This window comes from Hyperoodon ampullatus, assembly GCF_949752795.1.
Source record: "Hyperoodon ampullatus genome assembly, chromosome: 11".
NCBI classification, from domain to species: Eukaryota; Metazoa; Chordata; class Mammalia; order Artiodactyla; family Ziphiidae; genus Hyperoodon; species Hyperoodon ampullatus.
In genome coordinates, this window is record NC_136924.1 from 33,582,638 (window position 1) to 33,604,553 (window position 21,916).

At 49.8% G+C, this 21,916-nt stretch overlaps 1 protein-coding gene across 1 annotated transcript; it reads left to right on the forward strand.

Annotated features, from left to right (window-relative positions):
* Window positions 1–9,564: 9,564 nt before the first annotated feature.
* LOC307060301 (apolipoprotein L3-like) lies at window positions 9,565–11,232 on the forward strand (the record flags this gene model as incomplete). Its single annotated transcript, XM_079714784.1, has 2 exons — window positions 9,565–9,629; window positions 10,371–11,232. The coding sequence occupies 2 exons, from the start codon at window positions 9,565–9,567 to the stop codon at window positions 11,230–11,232; spliced, it is 927 nt and encodes a 308-aa protein (XP_079570910.1).
* Window positions 11,233–21,916: the final 10,684 nt, after the last annotated feature.

A 21,916-nucleotide genomic window follows, 5' to 3' on the forward strand; every position in this document is an offset into this window, starting at 1 on the left:
TACTGAGGCCTGAGAGGGGAGGGCCAGGAGACCAAGCAGGGGGATGCAGGGCTTTGTCTTCCGGCACTCACCGGGCCCACTGCTCAGGATGTGGGTGACAGGTGGTCCTGTGCGGGGAAGGTGGCCCCGCTGAGGAAGTGGGATGGCCTGGCTGCAGAGACCTGCACCGTATTTGCTGTTGTGCAATCTTGAGATGAAAAGTCAAACTGTACACCTGTGTCAAAGAAAATAATCAATAAAAAATGTTTAATAGGAGTAGAAAAGGGTTTTCTTTGAACTCACTGAGGCCTCTAGCCCAGAAGACAGCCTCTCAGATAACTGTGAGGCACTGCTCTGGAGAAGCATGGTTTTCAGCACAGGTTTACGTCTTGTCAGAACCAAGACCGTCAGACGAGTCAGGGATAATTTTCTTCAAGGTTTCACAAAATACAGAACAGCATGTACACAGCGAGTCATTATGGCCTTGGCACCTAGGAAGGAAATCCTAACATGGAAGGAATACCGCATTGGCTTCCCAGGAAGGGAGGCATTTCGTCTTTGTGTTTAACGGGGACATTCTTTACTTCTGGTCAATGCGCCGTCTTCTTTAATAACTAAAATCGATGTATGGTGTATGTTTGATAAGCCAAAAACAAGTGTTTTAATTAGCATAAATTCAAGTAAACTCATGTATAAACCAGAATCACCTCCCTATATCTCAATATGTGAAAATTCTTTTATCACATGTGACTATAATGGGGGTGGGGGATCGGGGGGTGGGGCGTGAGCTTAGATCTATGCGCCTATACAGGCAGAGACACACCTAGAAACTTTTGGGTTATTAAAATCACATCCCCACCCCTGACATACTTGTGTCAGAAGGCCTGGTGTTGGCCTGCACTCTGCCTACCGAGAGCTGTGTGACCCTGGGCAAGTCACCTGCCCTGGAATTGTTTGTTCGTATCTCTTACCCATTTTTAAAAAACTGGTTTCAGCCTTTTTCTGTGGATTTGTAGGCTCTCTGTGTGTTGGGGATATTGACTTTGTCTACTGTAAGTATTGCAAACAGTGCCTGCTGGTCTCTGATTGTTTTCTGACCTGGTTTACGGTGTCCTTTACAATTTTTAATTTTCAAGAGGTCAAATAGATCAGAACTTCTTTTATAGCTTGTGGGATTTCTGTGTGAATTAGAAAGGTTTCCATAAATCAACATTATTTTTAATGTTTCTTTTAGTACCTTTGTAGTTTTTTCTTTCTGGTTAAATCAGATCCCTTTGGGATTAAATGCTTCATTGATTAGAAGCGTTTTGTTTCTCCTCCACCTCTTCCTCTTCCTCTTCCCCCTTCCCCCCTCCCTGTCTTTCTAATTTCACGCAGGTAGAGCTGGGGTTGTGCTGTGTCATCGAGAAGCTGGTTGTTTCACGTCCCAGTAATGGTTCCACACCTCGTATTTTAGCCAGGCTGTGCCCGGGAGGGCGGAGGGTGCCCCGGAGGCCCTAGAGCAGGAGGTGCAGCAGAGAATAGACAAGGTCCCTGACAGTGTCTCAGAGCTGAAGAAACTCCACACAAATAGAACCACGACCAGGAAAGTGCAACATTCCAGGAGATCCTGGAGAGGAATTGGGGGAAGGAAGCAGCGGCAGGAGGCTTTGGAGCTGGGCCTCCAAGAACAGGTAACCTTTCACCTGGTGAAGCAGGTGGGGAAAGGCACTGCAGGGGGAGGAACAGTCTGAGCAAACGCCCGGAGGCTGGGGGGAAATCAGAGGCCAGGGAGCTGGGAGTCTTCCAGGCACCTGGACCAGGTCCAGGGAGGCAGGGAGTGGTGAGGAAGACCGGAGCTGGAGCGGGAGGAGGGCCTGGGGGCTGGGCTAAGGACTCTGAACTTGATCCTGTCTTAACCCCTCCTTTCCCTGACCAAGGAGGATGCCCTGCAGCTACATGGAGGGAGGTGCTTGGTGAGAATCTCTGTCCCCTCACAGGGAGAGGAGAGTGTGTCTGGCTATGCAGTTGGGTGGGGACAGGCTTCTCCCACCAACAACTATTCCGGGAAGTTATGGACCAGAGGCTAACAGAGGAGGACGCCCCATAGAGTAATCCAGCAGGGGGGAGCACCGTCCAGCACCCACACCCTGCTGAGGCTGCACACGAGGGTCAGGGCCAGGCCGAGAGTGGCAGAGAAGGAGGAGGTCGAGGGCGCAGCCCCAGTTACAGGTGTTTGGAGTCATCCAGGATCCAGCCTCTCTGCCCGAGCCCTCCTCCGCCCCCTCCTTGCCTCCCGGTCCCTGTGTTTCATGATTTCAATTGGCTGCCCTGGCTCCCGGGCTCGTGCAGCTTCGAGGCAGGGAAGGAGGCAGGGGACGAGCCAGCTCTCCTCTCCCACCTGTCCCTTACAGCAGGGAGCCTCCAGGACGCCCTCTGCTGAGTTCTTCTGTGCCTTGTTAGCCAGGACTGGGTCATACAGTCACCCCTCGCCGCAGAGGGGCCCAGCAACACATACCTGATGTCCAGGCCCTGAGACGAGAGGCAGAAGGGTCGAGGGGGGAGGCGAGTGGCTTTGGAGGAGATGGAAGTGCATGAGAGCAGGTGGGCAGGAAAGCGTCCAAGGACGCAGGAACACTGTGTTGTTAAGATCAGGTCTGAGAACAAAGCACAGGAGCTGGAAATGGACCAGCCGGGGAGTGAGCAGAGCAAGGGTGCCTTGGAAAGAGAAAGGAACCTACTTTAGGCATCCTCACCCTCACCGCCGGGGCTGCCTGCGTGTATTCTCTCCGTCCACACTGTCAGCGCCTGCAGCCCCAGGCACACTCCCCTAGTGGACAAGCTGTCTGTTACTCTTCCTGAGGGAGGACCCTGGGCGTCGCAGAAAGAAGGTGTTAGAAAGAAAGATTCTAGGATTGGGGCTCAGGTCAGGCCATTTGGGGGAGGCTCTAAGGAAATGGGGCCTCTGTGGATTGGGTGCTGCAGAGGATGGGGGGCAGTTCACGCTGAAGGTGTCTCAGTAAATCCATCTATGGAGAGGGGAGACCAGAGTGAGGATAAAGGTATAATCGGTAAAGAAGGACAGTCATGCTTTGCATCCAAGGGAGGGAGAGTTGTGTTGGTGGCAGCACAGTGACGAGTGTTTGCTGTCTTGTTTCCTCCTGCTCTCAGGGTACCGCGGTCTGAGGTTGTGTGCTCTGAGAGTCTTTACATCCAACAGGAGAATAGCATCGCCCTGTTGTGATACCAGGCCAGCCTGGGATGTCCATGGATGTTCTATTTTTCTTTCTCAATCCTATATAAACAGTCCCATAAATAAACAGAAGGGAATATCCCCATAGACTTTAAAACTCCTCTTCTTATTAAATTCAATTAACAATGAAATATTTCCCATTATACTCCCTCTCTTTGGAGCATAGCTACCTTTTTTGACCTTTATATCTCCCTCTTTGGACACACTTTATCTAAACTCTTCTCATTTGAATATTATTATGAACTCATGGCCTTTCACTGACTCAGCCTGGCCTAAATACATGATCATAGTAATCATTATTATTGTTATTTTTATTATTATTATTATTACTACTATATGTAAGTCATTAGGCCTTACCTGTGGTGCCCCTTCTAAACACTGCTCTGAACGTCTTCAAGAGCATCCTTGCCTTTGGAGTAGCAGATATGCCGGCCTGCGGAACTCACTTCCCCTGCAAGGAGTCTTGCTTCCCTTGAGTGGACAGAAGCCCATGGGTGCCTATGTGGGTGGGCAAGATGTTGCTGGAAAATGTATCTGTTTAAGGTTACAGTTCACTCCGATTATTCTGGTTTAACCCCTGTTCTTTTTTTTTTTTTTAAATAGGAGACAATCTATTTATTTATTTATTTATTTTTGCTGTGTTGGGTCTTCGTTTCTGTGCGAGGGCTTTCTCTAGTGGTGGCAAGCGGGGGCCACTCTTCATCGCAGTGTGCGGGTCTCTCACTATCGCGGCCTCTCTTGTTGCGGAGCACAGGCTCCAGACGCGCAGGCTCAGTAATTGTGGCTCACGGGCCCAGTTGCTCCGCGGCATGTGGTATCTTCCCAGACCAGGGCTCGAACCCGTGCCCCCTGCACTGGCAGGCAGATTCTCAACCACTGCGCCACCAGGGAAGCCCTAACCCCTGTTCTTATCCCTACTTTTCTTAGAGAACTTGGTTTCATCAACACGAACGTGTCTCCTACACTGACAGTTGTCACATCAGGACACATCAGGCTCATTTCTTGTTGGCACTTGATCCAACTGCTTCCATCATCCTTAAGGTGGTGGTCCCTGAAACCAACCCATCTTGTGGCTTACTTACTAAAGTGACTTCTGCTTTCTTAAAGTTCAAAAAATACAAAGTAATAGTAAGTGCATATGGTTAAAACAAATCAATTCATATAGAGGGTTCTGCCCATTGCTTCCCAAGGAAAAGCTTTTTCTTTAGACAGTTAATCAATATCTCTAAATGATATTATGACATTGGGAGAGAGAAGAGTGTGAGCGTGTGCTCTGGAGACAGGAACCTGGACTTGAATTCCTGCCCTAGCACAAGCTGGGTGCTTTGAGTAAATTACTTAACCTCTCTGAGCTTCAGTTTCCTTCCTTACAGGGCCATTGTGAGAACTAAAAGTGAGTGAATGCATACCAAGCACTTAGAATGGTGCCTGGTACAAAGTGGGGAGTCATCAACCACAATAGCTAATAAATATTAGGTATTGTGTTTCTCTTTTTCTTGATTTAAAAATTTTGATATTATTTATTTACTTTACCAGGAAAGATAATGATTTCATTTATTTTTCTACTTTTTCTTATACCCCTCCCTACCTTCTCCTAGTATCATTATATCACTAGTTTTATATCCTCTGTTAGAAAACTTTGTAGTTGTAAGCACTTTATTTACACCTTCATTTCTTAGGGCTTCAAATGGAGCCAGTACTTCTTCTTCTTCTTTTTTTTTTTTTTTTTTTTTTTGCAGTACGCGGGCCTCTCACTGCTGTGGCTTCTCCCGTTGCGGAGCACAGGCTCCGGACGCGCAGGCTCAACAGCTATGGGTCACGGGCCCAGCCGCTCCGCGGCATGTGGGATCTTCCCAGACCGGGGCACGAACCCGTGTCCCCTGCATCGGCAGGCGGACTCTCAACCACTGCACCACCAGGGAAGCCCGAGCCAGTACTTCTTGACTCCCCACTTTGAAAAATGAAAAGTCTCCAAAATAATCAAAATTGGAAAGCCAGGACTTGCACATAAATAAATTTACTTTAGATTTAAAAAAAAAATCAAACAGAGGGTTTACATTTTTGTGATGTTTTAAATACTGTTTTCCTTTAACATTTTTTTGGAGTATACTTGCTTTACAGTGTTGTGTTAATTTCTGCTGTATAACAAAGTGAATCAGCTAGATGCATAGTATATCCCTATGTCCCCTCCCACTAGGCCCTGCCCCACGCTCAAACGTCAACCCCCCCCACCATCGCCTACTTCCCGACCCACCCTAAACCCCACCCCTGCCTAAGTTCCACCCCCGCCTAAACTCCGCCCCCATAGCCAAGGCTTCATTTTCTTTCCTCTTTTAGATTGGGGTTCTGTTTTACCTTGTTGATTCATTGTTGATGATCCTTTTATATTTTTATTTTTCCTAATAAACCTTTTCTTTTTCTAATTTTATTCTTTATACTTTGTTCTTGTTCTCTCCTTTTGGCTTCTTCCCCCCCCACCTTTTTTTTTCTTTTTTCTGTTATGGTTTTATTTTACCTTGTTGCAGTTGTTTCAATTATAGTTTTATTTTTCCTAATGTATTTTTTATCTTTCTATTTTTATTTTGTTTTTGATTCTTTGATATTGTACTGCTCCGTTTTTCTTTCTTTTCTTTTTTTTTTTTTTTACCACACCACGAAGCTTGTGAGATCTTGGTTCCCAGGCCGGAGGTCGGGTCTGAGCTCCTGTGGTGGGACCTCCGAGTCCAAACTGCTGGACTAACAGAGAACCTCAGACCCCAGGGAATATTAATCGGAGTGAGGCCTCCCGGAGGTCTTCATCTCAGCAACAAGACCCGGGCTCTATCCAACTGCCTGCAAAGTTAGTGCTGTGGGTTCCCTCCATGTAAGCCCTGGGCTCCTTTCTCCCTCAGTGAAGCAGGAAAAAGAAAAAGGTGTCATTAAGTGTTTCCGGGAGAGAGTGAGCAGGTAAAAACTGCAACACCTGCTCACTGAAGACGGAGGCTGGAAGAGATTTGTACCTGAGGCTGATTTGCCCAGGTAACCTGCAGGGATGCAGCAGAAATGTCACCCACATCCCCCTGCCCCAGGCTAGTTTCCGCCTGGCAGACACACCTCCTCCAGGCAGGATCCTGTGGTTGGGGTCGAGGATGTTCCTTCTCAAGTTTCCATGGGGAATGTTTCTTCCTCGTCATTTGCTGGCAGTGAACAGCCTCAGGTTGAGAAGAGATGAAACCTCCAAGGAAGGGGCATGTTACGACCTTGGACAAGTTACTGAACTACTCTCTGCCTTAGTTTCTTCATCTGTTTAATTTTATTGTGAGGAAACTGAGATAATGTATGCAAAGTGCTCAGCATGATGGCTGACACATAGTAGGTGCTCAATTAATATTAACTTTTAAAAAGCTTGTTGGGAAGAGATGGGGCCAAAGAGGCTTTTTCCTAGAGATGAGGCCCAAGCAGGACTCTATTTAGGACAAGTCAGAAAATCCTGACACCATCAGTTTGCCTTCCCAGGGATTCTGGCTGGAGCCCTTTTATTCCCCATCTTAGGAATTGTACCAACACTGCAGGATCCTGCTGGCCCATAAGGCAGAGAGGCTGGAGTGGAATTGGATGGAGCTGGGTTGGATCCTGGCTCTATCCCTGCCCAGCTCTGGGGCTCTGAGCTTAAGACTTGGAGTCTCAGATTTGTCATGTGTCCAATGGGAATAGCAATTCAATCTGATGGATTGTGGTGATGGCCTTAGAGTGAACTGCAGGGTCACAGATGGGGAACCAAGTGCAATCATCTCGTCTAAAGGCCCAGGGAGGCCTGGACCAGGGTCAGACCCAGGGGTCAGGATGGGGCAGAGGGGTCCAGGTTGGAGGACTGGTAGGAAGGCTTGGGCAGCAGAGCCAGGACTAGAGTGAGGCGAGTGGGTCCCTAGGACACAAAACTGAAGGGGCTGTGACCCTAGCAGAGGTCCTGTGAGTGGCAGAGGGGAATTTCTTCCCTCCCTGACTTGATCCCCTCATGCTGAGCATAGAGGGCCCTGGGTGACTGTGTCCTCCACACCCTGCCTGGGACCTGGGGTTCTCCACTGCCATCTGGGACCCTCTTCCCATCTACATAGAGTAGCCCTGACCAGTGGGAAGGCCGTGTGGCTTAGTGAGACCTCCAGCATCACAACGAGTGGCTGCCAATTTTGTGTGATTTGAGGGATTCTGACGAGCTTTCACAAGTCCCCACCAAAGAGGAAAAGTCTTCCTCCACCAGCTTGTGCAAATGCAGGTCTCTTCAGGCTTAGCAGTTTATATGGATGTTTCTTAAAGTCTCTTGAATCTTTGAGAGGTTCCATAAAGTTGCACATGGCCTTGGTGTGCAGGCATGTAAAGTTGTCACCAGCTAAGGTATGAGTTAAGCTGGTGACCCCTGAGAAGTCGGGGGTGCTGGGTGATGGGTCAGGAATCAGTGAGGCGGGCTAGAGAGTCCAAGGGGAAGCAGGGTTAATAGCAGATCACCTGCTTCCCAGTCAACTGGGGCAGTGGATGGACCTAGTGACCTTCAGCTGGGAAGACCAAGGGCATCAGGCTTGGAAGACAGCAGATGCCAGGCAAAATGATCGTTAAGGTCACTTTTATCTCTGAGTTTTTTTGTTTTTTTTTTTTTAATTCTAAGTACACAGAGCTAGCCGTTCCTCAAAGTCTGAGGCACGGTCCCCAGGACTGTCCTTACATTTGACCCCAATGACAAATTTGGGAGATCCGCAAGCTACCATCAGGTGTGAGAATTCCCTAGAAGGAGGCACAGAACTCCCTGAAAACAGTCACGACCCCAGTTACGGTTTATTACAGGGAAGGATGCGGGTTCTCATCAGCCACAGGGCAGAGTCTGGGCGGGTTTCACACAGGAAGTTTCCATTGTCCTCAGGACGTGTCCCTGTCCTGGATTCAGTGTGTGGCAGGGCACATGGAGCGCTGCCTGCCAGGGGCGTTCACCCTGTTTTTTTTTTTTTTTTTTTTTTTTTTTGCGATACGCGGGCCTCTCACTGTTGTGGCCTCTCCCGTTGTGGAGCACAGGCTCCGGACGCGCAGGCTCAGCGGCCATGGCTCACAGGCCTAGCCGCTCCGCGGCATGTGGGATCTTCCCGGACCGGGGCACGAACCCGTGTCCCCTGCATTGGCAGGCGGACTCTCAACCACTGCGCCACCAGGGAAGCCCTGCGTTCACCCTGTTTAAAGAAATATATTCTGACTCTTGTTAAAACGATAAGGAAGGCTCTCTGTAGGACGATCGTGATAGGTGTGAAGACCATCGCAGCAGAGGAGGCAGATGGGCACAAGTCCGAATACAGCAAAAATCATGGGAATTTGTAGCCAATGATCAGAGTGAGGGGCGTGGGATGGAAAATCACTGAGAGGAGACATCGAGGGCAGGGGGATTCTTGTTGAAATTTGCTAACAGGATTCTTGCTAAAAGCAAGTAAAGGACGTGTGCATCAAGGGTGGGAGATGAGTTTGATCAGATATCAAACATGATAAGATCTAAACAGTGGGAAGGCTTCTCACTAAATTGACTTGGATGAATTTTTGCTGAGACTGGGCAATACAGGCTGTCAAGGACAGGACACCAAAGGCGGAGGTTGAGGCCTATCGGAGAAGAGGGCTCAGAAGAGCCTGACTAAAACTTGACCAAGGAGAGAACCTTTTCCAACAGGACCCTCAGTGTATGGAGTTTTATTTGGGCTCAGTCACTTGCTGCCCGCACAGCTGACCTGTTGTCTCCTGCCCGCCCGGAGGTCAGACTGATGCCCTAGTGTCCAGCTCTTCCAGAGGTCAGATGTGATACCACGTGACCCAGGGGCCCCATCACATGTCACCCTGTTAGACTGTCCAGTGGCCAAAGGCCCAGGCAGACGAGGACTCTCCTATCAGCCAGAATATTCTAGGGGCTCAGGGACGACTTCCCAGTAGCCAAGGGCAAAGAGCAGGTTGACTCCTCACTCCACACTAAGGTTCTCTGAATGAAGGTTTTTCTGCTCCAATCCCACTTCTCTGTGCTTCTCTGTGTAGTTCCCACTCTGCCTACTCTTTGGAAGTGATTGTGTTGACCTGCCTCTGAGGCGTCTTTATCAAATCCCTATCTTAAGAGTGTCCTTGGGCTTCCCTGGTGGCGCAGTGGTTGAGAGTCCGCCTGCCGATGCAGGGGACACGGGTTCGTGCCCCGGTCCGGGAAGATCCCACATGCTGTGGAGCGGCTGGGCCCGTGAGCCATGGCCGCTGAGCCTGCGCGTCCGGAGCCTGTGCTCCGCAACGGGAGAGGCCACAGCAGTGAGAGGCCCGCGTACCGCAAAAAAAAAAAAAAAAAAAAGAGTGTCCTTGTCCACAGATGAATGGATAAAGAATATGTGGCACATATATACAGTGGAATATTACTCAGCCATGAAAAGAAACAAAATTGAGTTATTTGTAGTGAGGTAGATGGACCTAGAGACTGTCATACAGAGTTAAGTAAGTCAGAAAGAGAAAAACAAATACCGTATGCTAACACATGTATATGGAATCTAAAAAAAAAAAAAGAAGGTTCTGATGAGCCTAGGGGCAAGACAGGAATAAAGACACAGACGTAGAGAATGGACTTGAGGACATGGGGAGTGGGAAGTGTAAGTGGGGACAAAGTGAGAGAGTGGCATGGACATATATACACTACCAAATGTAAAATAGATAGCTAGTGGGAAGCAGCCGCATAGCACAGGGAGATCAGCTCGGTGCTTTGTGACCACCTAGAGGAGTGGGTTAGGGAGGGTGGAAGGAAGATGCAAGAGGGAGGGGACATGGGGATATATGTATACGTATAGCTGATTCACTTTGTTATACAGCAGAAACTAACACAACACTGTAAAGCAATTATACTTCAATAAAGATGTTAAAAAATTTTTTTTAATAAAGATAAGGATACAAAGAAAAAAAAGAGCATCCTAAGATGACCTTTTTTTATTTATTCCATGATTGAATAAGTATATGGAGCATCTACAAGGTTCAAAACGTGTTTAATGTTGAAAAAAAATTTACATTTGTAAAATTCTTTTCTATTTGATTTATAATAAAATCCCTATAATTTATGTAGGATAGATCTTGTTGAGCCTATTTTATGGACAAGCAAACTGTCTTTCTAATCCCTTGACCTTCATTGTTACAGAGAAGAGGCAGTTGCACTACATGAATATCTGAATGAGCTGAAAACAGACTTGGCCATGGGGGATCAAGACACACTCCAAGAAGGCCAGCTGGACAGGAAGAGATTTTTGGAGGAGTTTCCTCGGATGAAGGAGGAGATTGAGGAGCGCATAAAAAAGCTCCACGCACTCGCAGACAAGGCTGACAAGGTCCACAGGGACTGCGCCATCTCCCATGTGGCAGCCGCCTCTGCTGGCACTATGTCTGGTGTCCTGACCATCCTTGGCCTGACTCTGGCACCCGTGACAACGGGGGCCAGTCTGGCACTCTTCGCCACTGGGTTAGGGCTGGGAGCAGCGGCTGCTGTGACCGGTGCGTCCACCAGCATCGTGGAAAGTGTAAGCACCTTGGCAGTAGAAACCGAAGCCAGTCGCCTTACGTCAACTGCCGACAACGAAGAGGAGGTGTTTGAGGGGGTTGTACGTGACAGCGCAGCCCAGTTTGCTTACTCTGTAGGGAAATTCTTCCAAGCCATGCAAGACATTGAGAACAACGTCCATGCCATCAAGGTGGCCAAAGGCAACCCTGGCTTAGCAGCCAGTGCTAAGCGCTTCACGACCACTGGGCAAGTCTCAGTCAAACGCGGCAAGCAGGTGCAGAAAGCTTTTGGAGGCACGGCACTGGCAATGACCAAAGAAGCCCGGATTAAGCGTGTGGCCGAGGCAGGTGTCTCCCTTCTGATGGAAGTGGCCATCCTGGTGAAAGAGGCAAAGCACTTGCATGAGGGGGCAAAGGCGGAGTCGGCTGAAAGGTTGAGGCAGCAGGCCCGGGAGCTGGAGGAGAAGTTGGAGATGCTCACCCACATCTATGAGAGTCTGCAGTAGGGCTGGACTCCGCCACCCCCCGAGCTGTGCAGGGACCAGGGACACGTGCAGGGCCAAGGTGCAGAGGCACCTTGTTAGAGGGAAAAAGAGAGTGAGATAAAAATATAAAAGTGGGGAAGCTGGGCTGTTCTCTCTGACTCTTGTTTTGGTCTGTTGGCTGGACTATGCCATTTTCCTAGAGGAAGAGAAATCCTTAAACCCTCTTGTATTCAAAACCTGTAATTTTCATCCCTAAATTCTCCCTCTTGGCTCGAGTTGAGTCACAAAACTTCATGTATCACTGTTCAAAAATTATTTCAAAAAATCACAGAATAAATGTCACCTTTTGTGTTCATCTCTCTGGATCAATTTCCACTGCAGTAGTTTTTAAAAACCTTAATAGGAAACTAAAACCTTTTTATTTGCCCAACAATCCCATGATCAGGGAGCCAAGTTCACTGACCCAGCCCTGACCTCATCCTCTGTCTCTCTAAATGCCTGTTGTTGGCGTGTAGATGGGAGATGCTGTGACATACCATCAGATGTGATCTCTCTTGCTCTTATATTTCTTTATCCCTCCATGTTGCCCCTCTGAGCATTTCACCAAAGGCCTCCATCATCCCAAGGGGACCACAGCCAGAAAGCGAACATAGAAATTTCTTTTGTGTGCTTTTGTGTTCATGGAATTTTTTTTTTTTTTTTTTTTTGCGGTACACGGGCCTCTCACTGTTGTGGCCTCTCCCATTGCGGAGCACAGGCTCAGCGGCCATAGCTCACGGGCCCAGCCGCTCCACGGCATGTGGGATCTTCCCGGACCGGGGCACGAACCCGCGTCCCCTGCATCGGCAGGTGGACTCTCAACCACTGCGCCACCAGGGAAGCCCCATGGATTTTTTTTATTAGAGTTGATTTACAACATTGTGTCAGTGGGACTTCCCTGGTGCCGCAGTGGATAAGACTCTGTGCTCCCCAATGCAGGGGGCCTGGGTTCGATCCCTGGTCAAGGAACTAGATCCCACATGCATGCCACAACTAAGAGTTTGCATGCCACGACTAAGACCTAGTGCAACCAAATAAATAAAAAATATTTTATATATATATATATATATATATATATATAGTGTTTCAGGTATACAGCACAGTGATTCATTTACATATATAAAAAGAATATATATATATATATTCTTTTTCAGATTCTTTTCCCTTATAGTTTATTACAAAATACTGAGTACAGTTCCCTGTGCTATACTGTAGGTCCTTGTTGATTATTTATTTTATATATAGTAGTGGGTATATGTTAATCCCAAACTCCTAACATATCCCTCCATGCCCCTTCCCCTTTGGAAACCATAAGTTTGTGGTTAGCAGTAATCTTTTGATGTTCGACTACATGTGTTTTTTGTTGTTCGTTTGTTGTTTGTTTGTTATCAGCAAAAACTCCTATATCCTGGCTCCTCCTTTACCTCTTTGTAACAGTCCCTCAGAGCTACCCCAGAGGCTGCCTCGCAGGCTGTAGTCTCAGTAAGGTCACCGAATATAACATAATTCTCACCTTTCAGAGTGTGCTCTTTTTCAGTGGGCAGTACTGAGTGATGAATGGACTGATGGTAAGGACCTGGCCCCTGCAGCTGCGGGAGCGGTCCAGACGGGTCTGAAGTCTGCAAGGCAGGCCATCAGGAAAGGCCGGCTGAACGTTCACGCCCAGGCTGAAGCTGTGGTCCACAGCGGAATTTCTTCCCATCACTGCATCTTTTTTTTTGTGTGGTACGCGGGCTTCCCACTGCTGTGGCCTCTCCCGTTGCGGAGCACAGGCTCCGGATGCGCAGGCTCAGCGGCCATGGCTCACGGGCCCAGCCGCTCCGCGGCATGTGGGATCTTCCCAGACCGGGGCACGAACCCGTGTCCCCTGCATCGGCAGGCGGACTCGCAACCACTGCGCCACCAGGGAAGCGCCACCATCACTGCATCTTTAACTTAAACACACCCGCAAGGTTCCTTTTGCCTTATAAGGCAGCATATTCGCAGGTTTCCTGGATTAAGATGCAAACACCTCTGGGAGGCCGACCACAGCCCCCGAGAGGCCACCACCCTTCCCGTTCATTCATTCATTCATTCTCTCATTTCTCCCCCACGTGGTCCACCTAAGCGCTAGGCCTGTGCTGAGGGCCGGGGGCACAAAGGGAGGCAGTCTGCGGCCCCGCCCTCGAGGGAGGCCACTGTGGAGGCCGAGGCAGCCAGAGAAACAAATGATCGTGATGCACAGTGGAGGTCGGGGTTCAGAGGACTTCGGTGACGCGGTGCGGGTTAAGATCTGGGAAGAGAGGAAGGAAAGGCTGGCTTGTATGGAGGGAGGAGGGTGTCTGTGGGGACAGGGGCTGTACCAGGGCGTGAGGGATGCCACAGCTACAAAGGAACGGGACCCTCTGTGCAGTCAGGTTTATTCCCACCCTTCGTGGCAGGAGGGGAAGGAATCGGGTTCTAGGAAAACCAACACTGATGTACTAGGGAGTGGAGCAAAATTCCCAAGGTTTCTGAAGAAAACAATGGAGACCCGAAGTGATTGATTGTCGAGGGGACCTCTGGTTAGTCCTTGAGCCGCGGCCCCCTCCTTCCTCCCCTCCCCGCTCCCTCCCGCTCCTTTTACATCAGGTGCTGCTGGTTTGAGAAGCGCAGGCAGGTGGAGAGTCCAGGCGGGACCAGCGAGACTGGGGCGCGTTTGCTCTGCCCTTCATCCCGCAGAGAGTGACAGGAGAGAGGCCCAGCCAGGCCCTCCCTGCCGAGGGGCACACCTGAGACTGGGGCACTGCCAAGGGCCGCTGGGCTGGGCCTCGCTGCGGGGTGAGGCCTGTGAGGGCCTCTCCTTTCACCGGCCTTCTCTGAGGGCTCCCGGCCTCGCCTCCCCCACCTGGTAAGTGCTAGGGACGCAAGGGAGAGCCAGGGTGGCCTGTAAAAGGAGAATTCAGGCTCCCACCAACTGCGGCTGAGTGAATGGGGTGGGAGGTGTGGGAGGGCGGATTGGGAGGGTCTCCTTTCCTCTGCTGTCACATTAGGGTAATTCCCCACCCTCACTCCTGGCCCAAGGTCATCGGCTCCGCTGGCGGGGTGGGGGTGGGGGTGGGGAATCCTGCCCAGGGTTACAAAGCCCCAGTTACTTCACCGCCTGCTGCCATTAACCACATCCGCAGCGCATTCGAGAAAAACCTCCAGCAAAGCAGCGTGTTCACCACACTATCCCCAGTGTCTCCCTCAGTGTCACGTTGGGGGCACAATAAATACCCCTCTTCCTTCCTTCCTTCCTTCAAATATCGCACATTAATTAGTCTATAGTGTGATAGGCAGGCGCTAGGCTGAGACTTAGGCTTTAGACCTTTCTTCACTTTACAGGGGAGGAAAGGGAGACTCAGAGGGGTGAAGTGACTTGCCCAAGGTCACACAGCAGGTAACAGAACGGGTATTTGGACCTAGTTCTTCTACCTGACTTTTTCCACTTGACCCAAAGTGTCCCAGCGGGGAAGTGTGGAGGCAAGGAGATGGGGTGGCCTGTTAGGGTGGCGGCCAGAACATCAGGAGCTGAGCTGGGACAAGTGGGCTGAGGCAGGGTCACGATGAGCATCAAAGGTCAAGGGAGGAACCCGTGAGGGTTTGACCTTCATCTTGTGGGCCACAGGGACCGGAAGTTTGTTCCTGCTTTGGGCCCTTGTACACCGAAAGTAGTCTCAGGGAGAGGGTTTGTCACAAGCATTCAGTTTTCTCTTCTGAAAAATGGCACAAATATATGGATAAGTGTTAGTAATCCCAGCAGAAAGTTTGAGTGAAATATACCCGGGTTAAAATCCCAGTGCTGCCCCTTCATGGTTGGGGGATGTTGGCAAATGATGAAATTATTTACCTTTTCTGCGCCTCACTACCCAGCAGGGGAAATGGGCCTGATGACACTCTTCTTGCAGGGCCCTTGTGAGGCTCAAAAAGGACAAGTCGTGTAAAGCACCCAACAGTATAAGCATCTGACAGCGGTAGCTGCCATTATTATTATTACCATTAGTCATGTCTTCTGGGCGGGTCATATGTAGCACCAAATACGCTAGCCAGGGAGCTCCCAGGCATTCTGTGGGTCCTCCTCCCCTCAGAGAACTAGAAGCTCTTTGTTTCTGGCTTCCTGTCTGTTCCTGTGCACAGAAGCTCAGACTTAGGATAGCTGCTGTTGATCCCCATGATTACCTACTGAGAAGAGTGAGAAAAAGACTGGCAGGGAGACAGGAGACCCAGGGCCCAGCCCCAGCTCTGCCCTGACTTGCTGTGTGATCTTGTGTGAGTCATTTCCCTCTCTGGGCCTCATACAAGGGAGGTAGACTGGACGATCTAAGAACCTTTCACTTCTTATTTTGGTAACTGAGGCCTGGAGATAGAAATCCTTTGCTGTACCCAAAGCCTGGTGCATGCAGGGTCCAGTTCAGAATCAGGCCTGGGAATGGATGCCCACCAGGATCACGTGCCCAATTCGTGAAGCCCCCAAGGACTCGATTATAAGGAGTTCCCGTAATAGTGTGAGGGGGCTAGATTCAGCAGGTTAAAATGGCTCTTTATGTGCTAATATGAAATGCCTGCAAAGACATGTTAAGGGAAAAAGCAAAGGACATTGTGGGGTAACATGCATCCCTGGAGAAAAGGAGAGGAAGGATGTCCGTAGAAGCAACTGGAAACACGGGCTGCTTCTGTGGAGGGGGCCTGGATGGCAGGAACGGGAGAGTGGGAGACTTTTCACGGTGCCCCTCGAACCCAGATTGGGACTTCAACCCACGGTCTTTTAATTAGAATCACTCTCCTGCTTTCTGGACTTCCTGAGGCTCAGGTTCTTTGTGTCTCAGTGCAGGAGGAATTCAGCGAGTCAAAGTGATAGGCAAGAAGTAAGTTTATTAATATAGGGCGCTTGTGAGAGAGGTGAGGGGGCAGGCAAGGCGGCTCTGCCCGTGGATGAAGCGGGCTACATTTTTTTTTTTTTTTTTTTTTTTTTTTTTTTTTTTTTTTTTGCGGTAGGCGGGCCTCTCACTGTTGTGGCCTCTCCCGTTGCGGAGCACAGGCTCTGGACGCGCAGGCTCAGCGGCCATGGCTCACGGGCCCAGCCGCTCTGCGGCATGTGGGATCTTCCCGGACCGGGGCACGAACCCGTGTCCCCTGCATCGGCAGGCGGACTCTCAACCACTGCGCCACCAGGGAAGCCCCGGGCTACATTTTTATAACCAAAGGAAAGAGGGGGAGGGGGAGAAGACTGCCTTCTTCCTCATTCTTCCAGTAGACGGCAGGCTTACATCACTAGCTCCTCTTTGTATAGGGCAGGAGAATGTTTGACCGTATAAGGTCAAACTAGGACTGTCATAGCGCTTATTCAAATCAGCAGGAGGGTGATAACATATACTAAAATATGTTGAATCATCTCAGGTTTCCATTTAATGAGGGTCTCCTACGTTGGAATGTCACCTTTCCCTTAAATTCCTGTCCTTGGTCCTAAGGATCCTTATCTTGCTGAACTCTGAGGAACCAGGAACTCTGAACCGGAGGAATGCAGGCCTCATTTTTTTCTTTCACTTAATGACCTGGGGCATATCTCGTGCTTTTATTTATCGCTTTATAGTTAAGCAAGCCTGGTTCTTTTTTTTTTTTTTTTTTGCGGTACGCGGGCCTCTCACCGCTGTGGCCTCTCCAGTTGAGGAGCACAGGCTCCGGACGCGAAGGCTCAGCGGCCATGGCTCACGGGCCTAGCTGCTCCGGGGCATGTGGGATCCTCCCGGACCGAGGCACGAACTCGTGTCCCCTGCATCGGCAGGCGGACTCTCAACCACTGCGCCACCAGGGAAGCCCCAAGCCTGGTTCTTTCCACGACATTCCCATAGCTTTATTGAGTGAGCATTAACTTACAGTGGTCTCCCAAAGTTCTCTAGGTTTCCCTCTCTATCTATGATCCCCTAGTGGGACTTCTACAACTACCTGTGTAACTAGCCTACTCATTCCCCATCACTTACATCTCACTCATTTTTCAGGAGAGGTTTCAGGCCCAGAGAGGGACAGGGAATTGTCCAGGTCACACAGAGAGTCGGCAGCAAAGCCCGGACCACACCATGGGCCCCTGACTCCCAGCCCAGGGCTCTCTACACAGCCCCACTGCTTCCCATCGGGCTGGGAGCTCAGGCCGGCATCAGGGAAGGCTTCCAGAGGCAGGGATTACCAGGCACTGAGACCCTGGGCAGTCCTTTGGCAGGTGGCACAGATAGGTGGCACTAAATGCTGTTCCAGGAAGGGATCTGCCTACTTTATAACCTCAGGTGACTCTGCCCTGGTTGGACTCTGCTCACAGCAGCCTGCCAGGGCAATCCGGGGAGGGGAGGGCCACCTGATAAAGGCTATCTCATGGACCCTCCTAAGGGAACCAGATAGGAATCCTGCCTGTTTACAGGTAAGCAAATGAAGGTTTAGGGAAATGAAGTGGCTTGCCCCAGGCTCCTAGGCAGGGATGACCCAGCTGTGGCAGGGCCTGTGCTGTTTCCACGACACCATTCTGCCTGTGCTTGGAGGTCCACAGCCCTCCCACCAAAACACACACACGTTCCTGACAAGGAGCCTGGAACCTGCCATGAGCTCTCTTTCTTCCTGGTTACCACGAACAGCCCCTAAAAAGCAGCAGGCACCCCTGAAGGCATTATCAGCCATTTCTACTTGAGTGTAAATTAGTTATCAGATCCTGAGACTGGAGCCCAATGCAGGGCCCTGCACCAAATGACACATGGCAGGTGAAGAGGAAGAGGTCCCTGGGCAGGGCTGTGCCCTGGGAGTGGCTGGGTGGAACTTCCCTGGAAACACCTGTGCCCTGGGCGTTGTGTCCAGGTGGCACTGTGAAGGGAAGTGTCCAGGGGGGCGAGGTGCAGGGCGATGTGGAAAGAGCACTGACTTTTCTCGGGTTCCAACCTGAGCTCAACCACCTCTTACCTGCGTGTCCTTAGGTGAGCCAGTCACCTCCCTGAGCCTCACAACCTCACCTGTGCCACGGCGATACTATTACCGTATCTACCTTGCAGGTGGGGGTCCTCGAGAAGATGCTCCATCCCAGGGTTCTCAAATTGACTGAACATTGGAAGCCCCTGGAGGGCTCCTTAGAACCTAGGGTCCCCACCCCAGAGTTTCTGCTTTAGTTAGCCTGGGGAGGGGCCTAACTAACTAACTAACTAAGCGCCCTAACAAGTTCCCAGGTGGTTCTGATGCTGCTTGTGCTGGGACCACTCCTCTACAAAAGATCTCTATGAGAACAGACTTGTGGTTGTCAAGGGGAGGGGGAGGTGGGGTGGGGGAGGGAGGGAGTGGGAGGTTGGGATTAGCAGATGCAAACTGGGATACAGAGAATGGATAAAGAACAAGGTCCTACTGTACAGCACAGAGAACTGTGTTCACTATCCTGTGACAAACCATAATGGAAAAGAGTATGAAAAAGAATATAGGTATGAATATCTACATATATAAAACAGTCACTTTGCTGTACAGCAGAAATTAACACAACATTGTAAATCACTGTACTTCAATAAAATACATTTTTAAAAAAGATCTCTATGAAACTAGGAGATCAGGGAGGGGGGCATGTGCAGAGCAGAGCCTATAAAAGACACTAAATACAAACTTGACATTTTGCAGGGAGTTCACGCCCCTGTCACCACAGTTGGACAGAGGGTACCCAGGAGGCAAGGAAGAGGTGGCTACGGGGCCGAGGTCCAAGGGTCAGGGCTCTGAGCTCTCTCCAATAACCCCTCCTTTAATCCCCCCATTTGCTCTGTAACACTGCAGCGAGCAGGTCTTTTGCACCTACTTCATACATGAAGAAACAGGCCGGGAGAGGTGATGGGACATGTCCAAGGTCATGCAGGCAGCAAGGTGGAAATTGAATCGGAAGCCAGACCTCTGACTCTGACCCCTGGACGTTTTCTAACCACCACACCGCCTCTCCTAACGGTATATTAAGAGCGGTGCAAATCCGTGCGGGTGGTTCTTCTCCCCCTGGCTGGCCCGGAAGCCCCAGCTCTGCAGAGACCGCTCTTTGCCCCCAGGCTTTGGTTCGTGCCACCCGGCCCCCCAGTTCCTTGTCCTTATGGGTCCTTCTGTCTTCCTGGAAAGGGACTGTAGCCATTGATGCTCCCCCCGCCCCCAGGCCCTGATGCAGTGCCAACACCCAGGAGGTGCTCAGTGAACTTGGGGTTCTCCTCCCCTCCTCCCCCGGCCCCAGCCCAGCTCCCTGCTCTCCACCCTCCTGGGAAAGGCTGTCCTCAGAGCCCCTCAAAAGTGAGATCCTCCCTCCTGAGCCCCGGGAGTCTGCACAGGCTGCCTGAGTGGAGCGGGTGGGAGGCATGCTGCATCCCCCCAGGCCAGCTGACAGGGTCAGAGGGGAAACTGCATTTCCTGCTGGGCCCCTGGGGAGCCTTGTCTCTCAGAGAGGCCGGCTGGGTCTCTGCACAGGAGCTCCTGGGGAGAGGGGGCAGGGATGGGGGAGGAAGGACGGAGGAAGAGGAGAAGGGGAGAGAGAGGAAGGCAGGCATGGAGAAGAGGAAGGACAGGGCAAAGGGGAAGGGAGGCAGAGGGGGCTGGGAGAGAAAGAGGAAAAGAGGCAGAGGCGAGAACCAGAGACAGAGGGTGACAGAAGGTTGGAGCGCATGAGATGCAGAGAGGAAGAGGCAGGATAAAGCGTCAGAGAAACAGGAGAGGGAAGGCACGTTAGAGACGAAGTAGAAAGAGGTGTGAGCAAAGGACACAGAGGCTTAGACAGAGACCAGCAGCCAGGCAGAAACCTCCAGAGACCAGGCAGACGAGGCCCCGAGGAGACACTTGAATTTCCCACACCTCGCAGATTTTCTTTTAGGTTTTCTTTGTGTCTGTGCTGTGAGGCTTCAGGCCTGGGGCCAGCACCACATCGAACCGACCAAGAAACATCACCGTCATGGCCACTGATGGCCTGATAGGTAACGGCCCAGCCATAGAATTTGGAGGAAGCTGGCTGGACCCGGGGGGCAAGTGGTCAGCTCCCCACAAGCCATGGGGAAGAGTCCCCCTGGGGCCCTGACTTGTAACAGTCTCTTGGGAAAGCCCCTGCGCACCCTCCCCCAAGCACTTCCAGAAATTCTTTTTTTTTCTTTTCTATTATAGTTTATTACAAGATATTGAATATAGTTCCCTGTGCTACACAGTAAGATCTTGTTGTTTATGTGTTTTATGTATAGTAGTGCGTATCTGCTAATCCCAAACTCTTAATTTATCCCTCCACAGCCCTCCCTCTTTGGTAACCATAAATTTGTTTTCTATGTCTGTGAGTCTCTTTCTGGTTTGTAAATAAGTTCATTTGTATCTCTCTCTCTCTTTTTTTTTTTAGATTCCACACATAAGTGATATCCTATGATATTTCTCTTTCTCTGTCTGGCTTACTTCACTTAGTATGATAATCTCTAGGTCCATCCATGAAATAATGTAAATGGCATTATTTCATTCTTTTTCATGGCTGAGTAATACTCCATTGCATATATAAATACCACATCTTTATCCATTCATCTGTCGATGGACATATAGGTTGCTTCCATGTCTTGGCTGTTGTAAATAGTGCTGCAATGAACACTGGGGTGCATGTATCTTTTCAAATTAGAGTTTTCTCCAGATATATGCCCAGGAGGGGTATTGCAGGATCATATGGTAACTCTATTTTTAGTTTTTTAAGGAACCTCCATATTGTTCTCCATAGTGGCTGTACCAATTTACATTTCTACCAACTGTGTACGAGGGTTCTTTTACCTGCACGCCCCCTCCAGCGTTTATTATTTGTAGATTTTTTGATGATAGACATTCTGACTGATGTGAGGTGATACCTCATTGTAATTTTTTTTTTTTTTTTTTTTGCGGTACGCGAGCCTCTCACTGTTGTGGCCTCTCCTGTTGCGGGGCACAGGCTCCGGACGCGCAGGCTCAGCAGCCATGGCTCACGGGCCCAGCCACTCTGCAGCATGTGGGATCCTCCCGGACCGGGGCACGAACCCGTGTCCCCTGCATCGGCAGGCAGACTCTCAACCACTGCGCCACCAGGGAAGCCCCTCATTGTAGTTTTGATTTGATTTCTCTGATAATTAGTGATGTTGAGCATCTTTTCATGTGCCTGTTGGCCATCTGTATTTCTTCTCTGGAGAAATGTCTAGATCCTCTGCCCATTTTTTGATTGTGTTCTTTGTTTTTTTTTATATTGAGTTGTATTAGCTGCTTGTACATTTTGGAAATTAATCCCCTGTTGGTCCCATCATTTGCAAATATTTTCTCCCATTCTGTAGGTTGTCTTTTTGTTTTATTTACAGTTTCCTTTGCTGTGCAAAATCTTTTAAGTTTAATTATGTCCCATTTGTTTATTTTTCGCTTTTATTTCCTTAACTCTAGGAGACAGAACCAAAAAATATTGCTGCAATTTATGTCTGAGTTGTTCTGCCTATGTTTTCATCTAGAACTTTTCTAGTATCGGTCTTACATTTAAGACTGGATCTTAGAGGAAATGCTTTCAGCTTTTTACCATTGAGTATGATGTTAGCTGTGGGTTTGTCATATATGGCCTTTATTATGTTGAGGTAGCTTCCCTCTATGCCCACTTTCTGAAGAGTTTTTATCATAAATGGATGTTGAATTTTATCAAAAGCTTTTCCTGCAT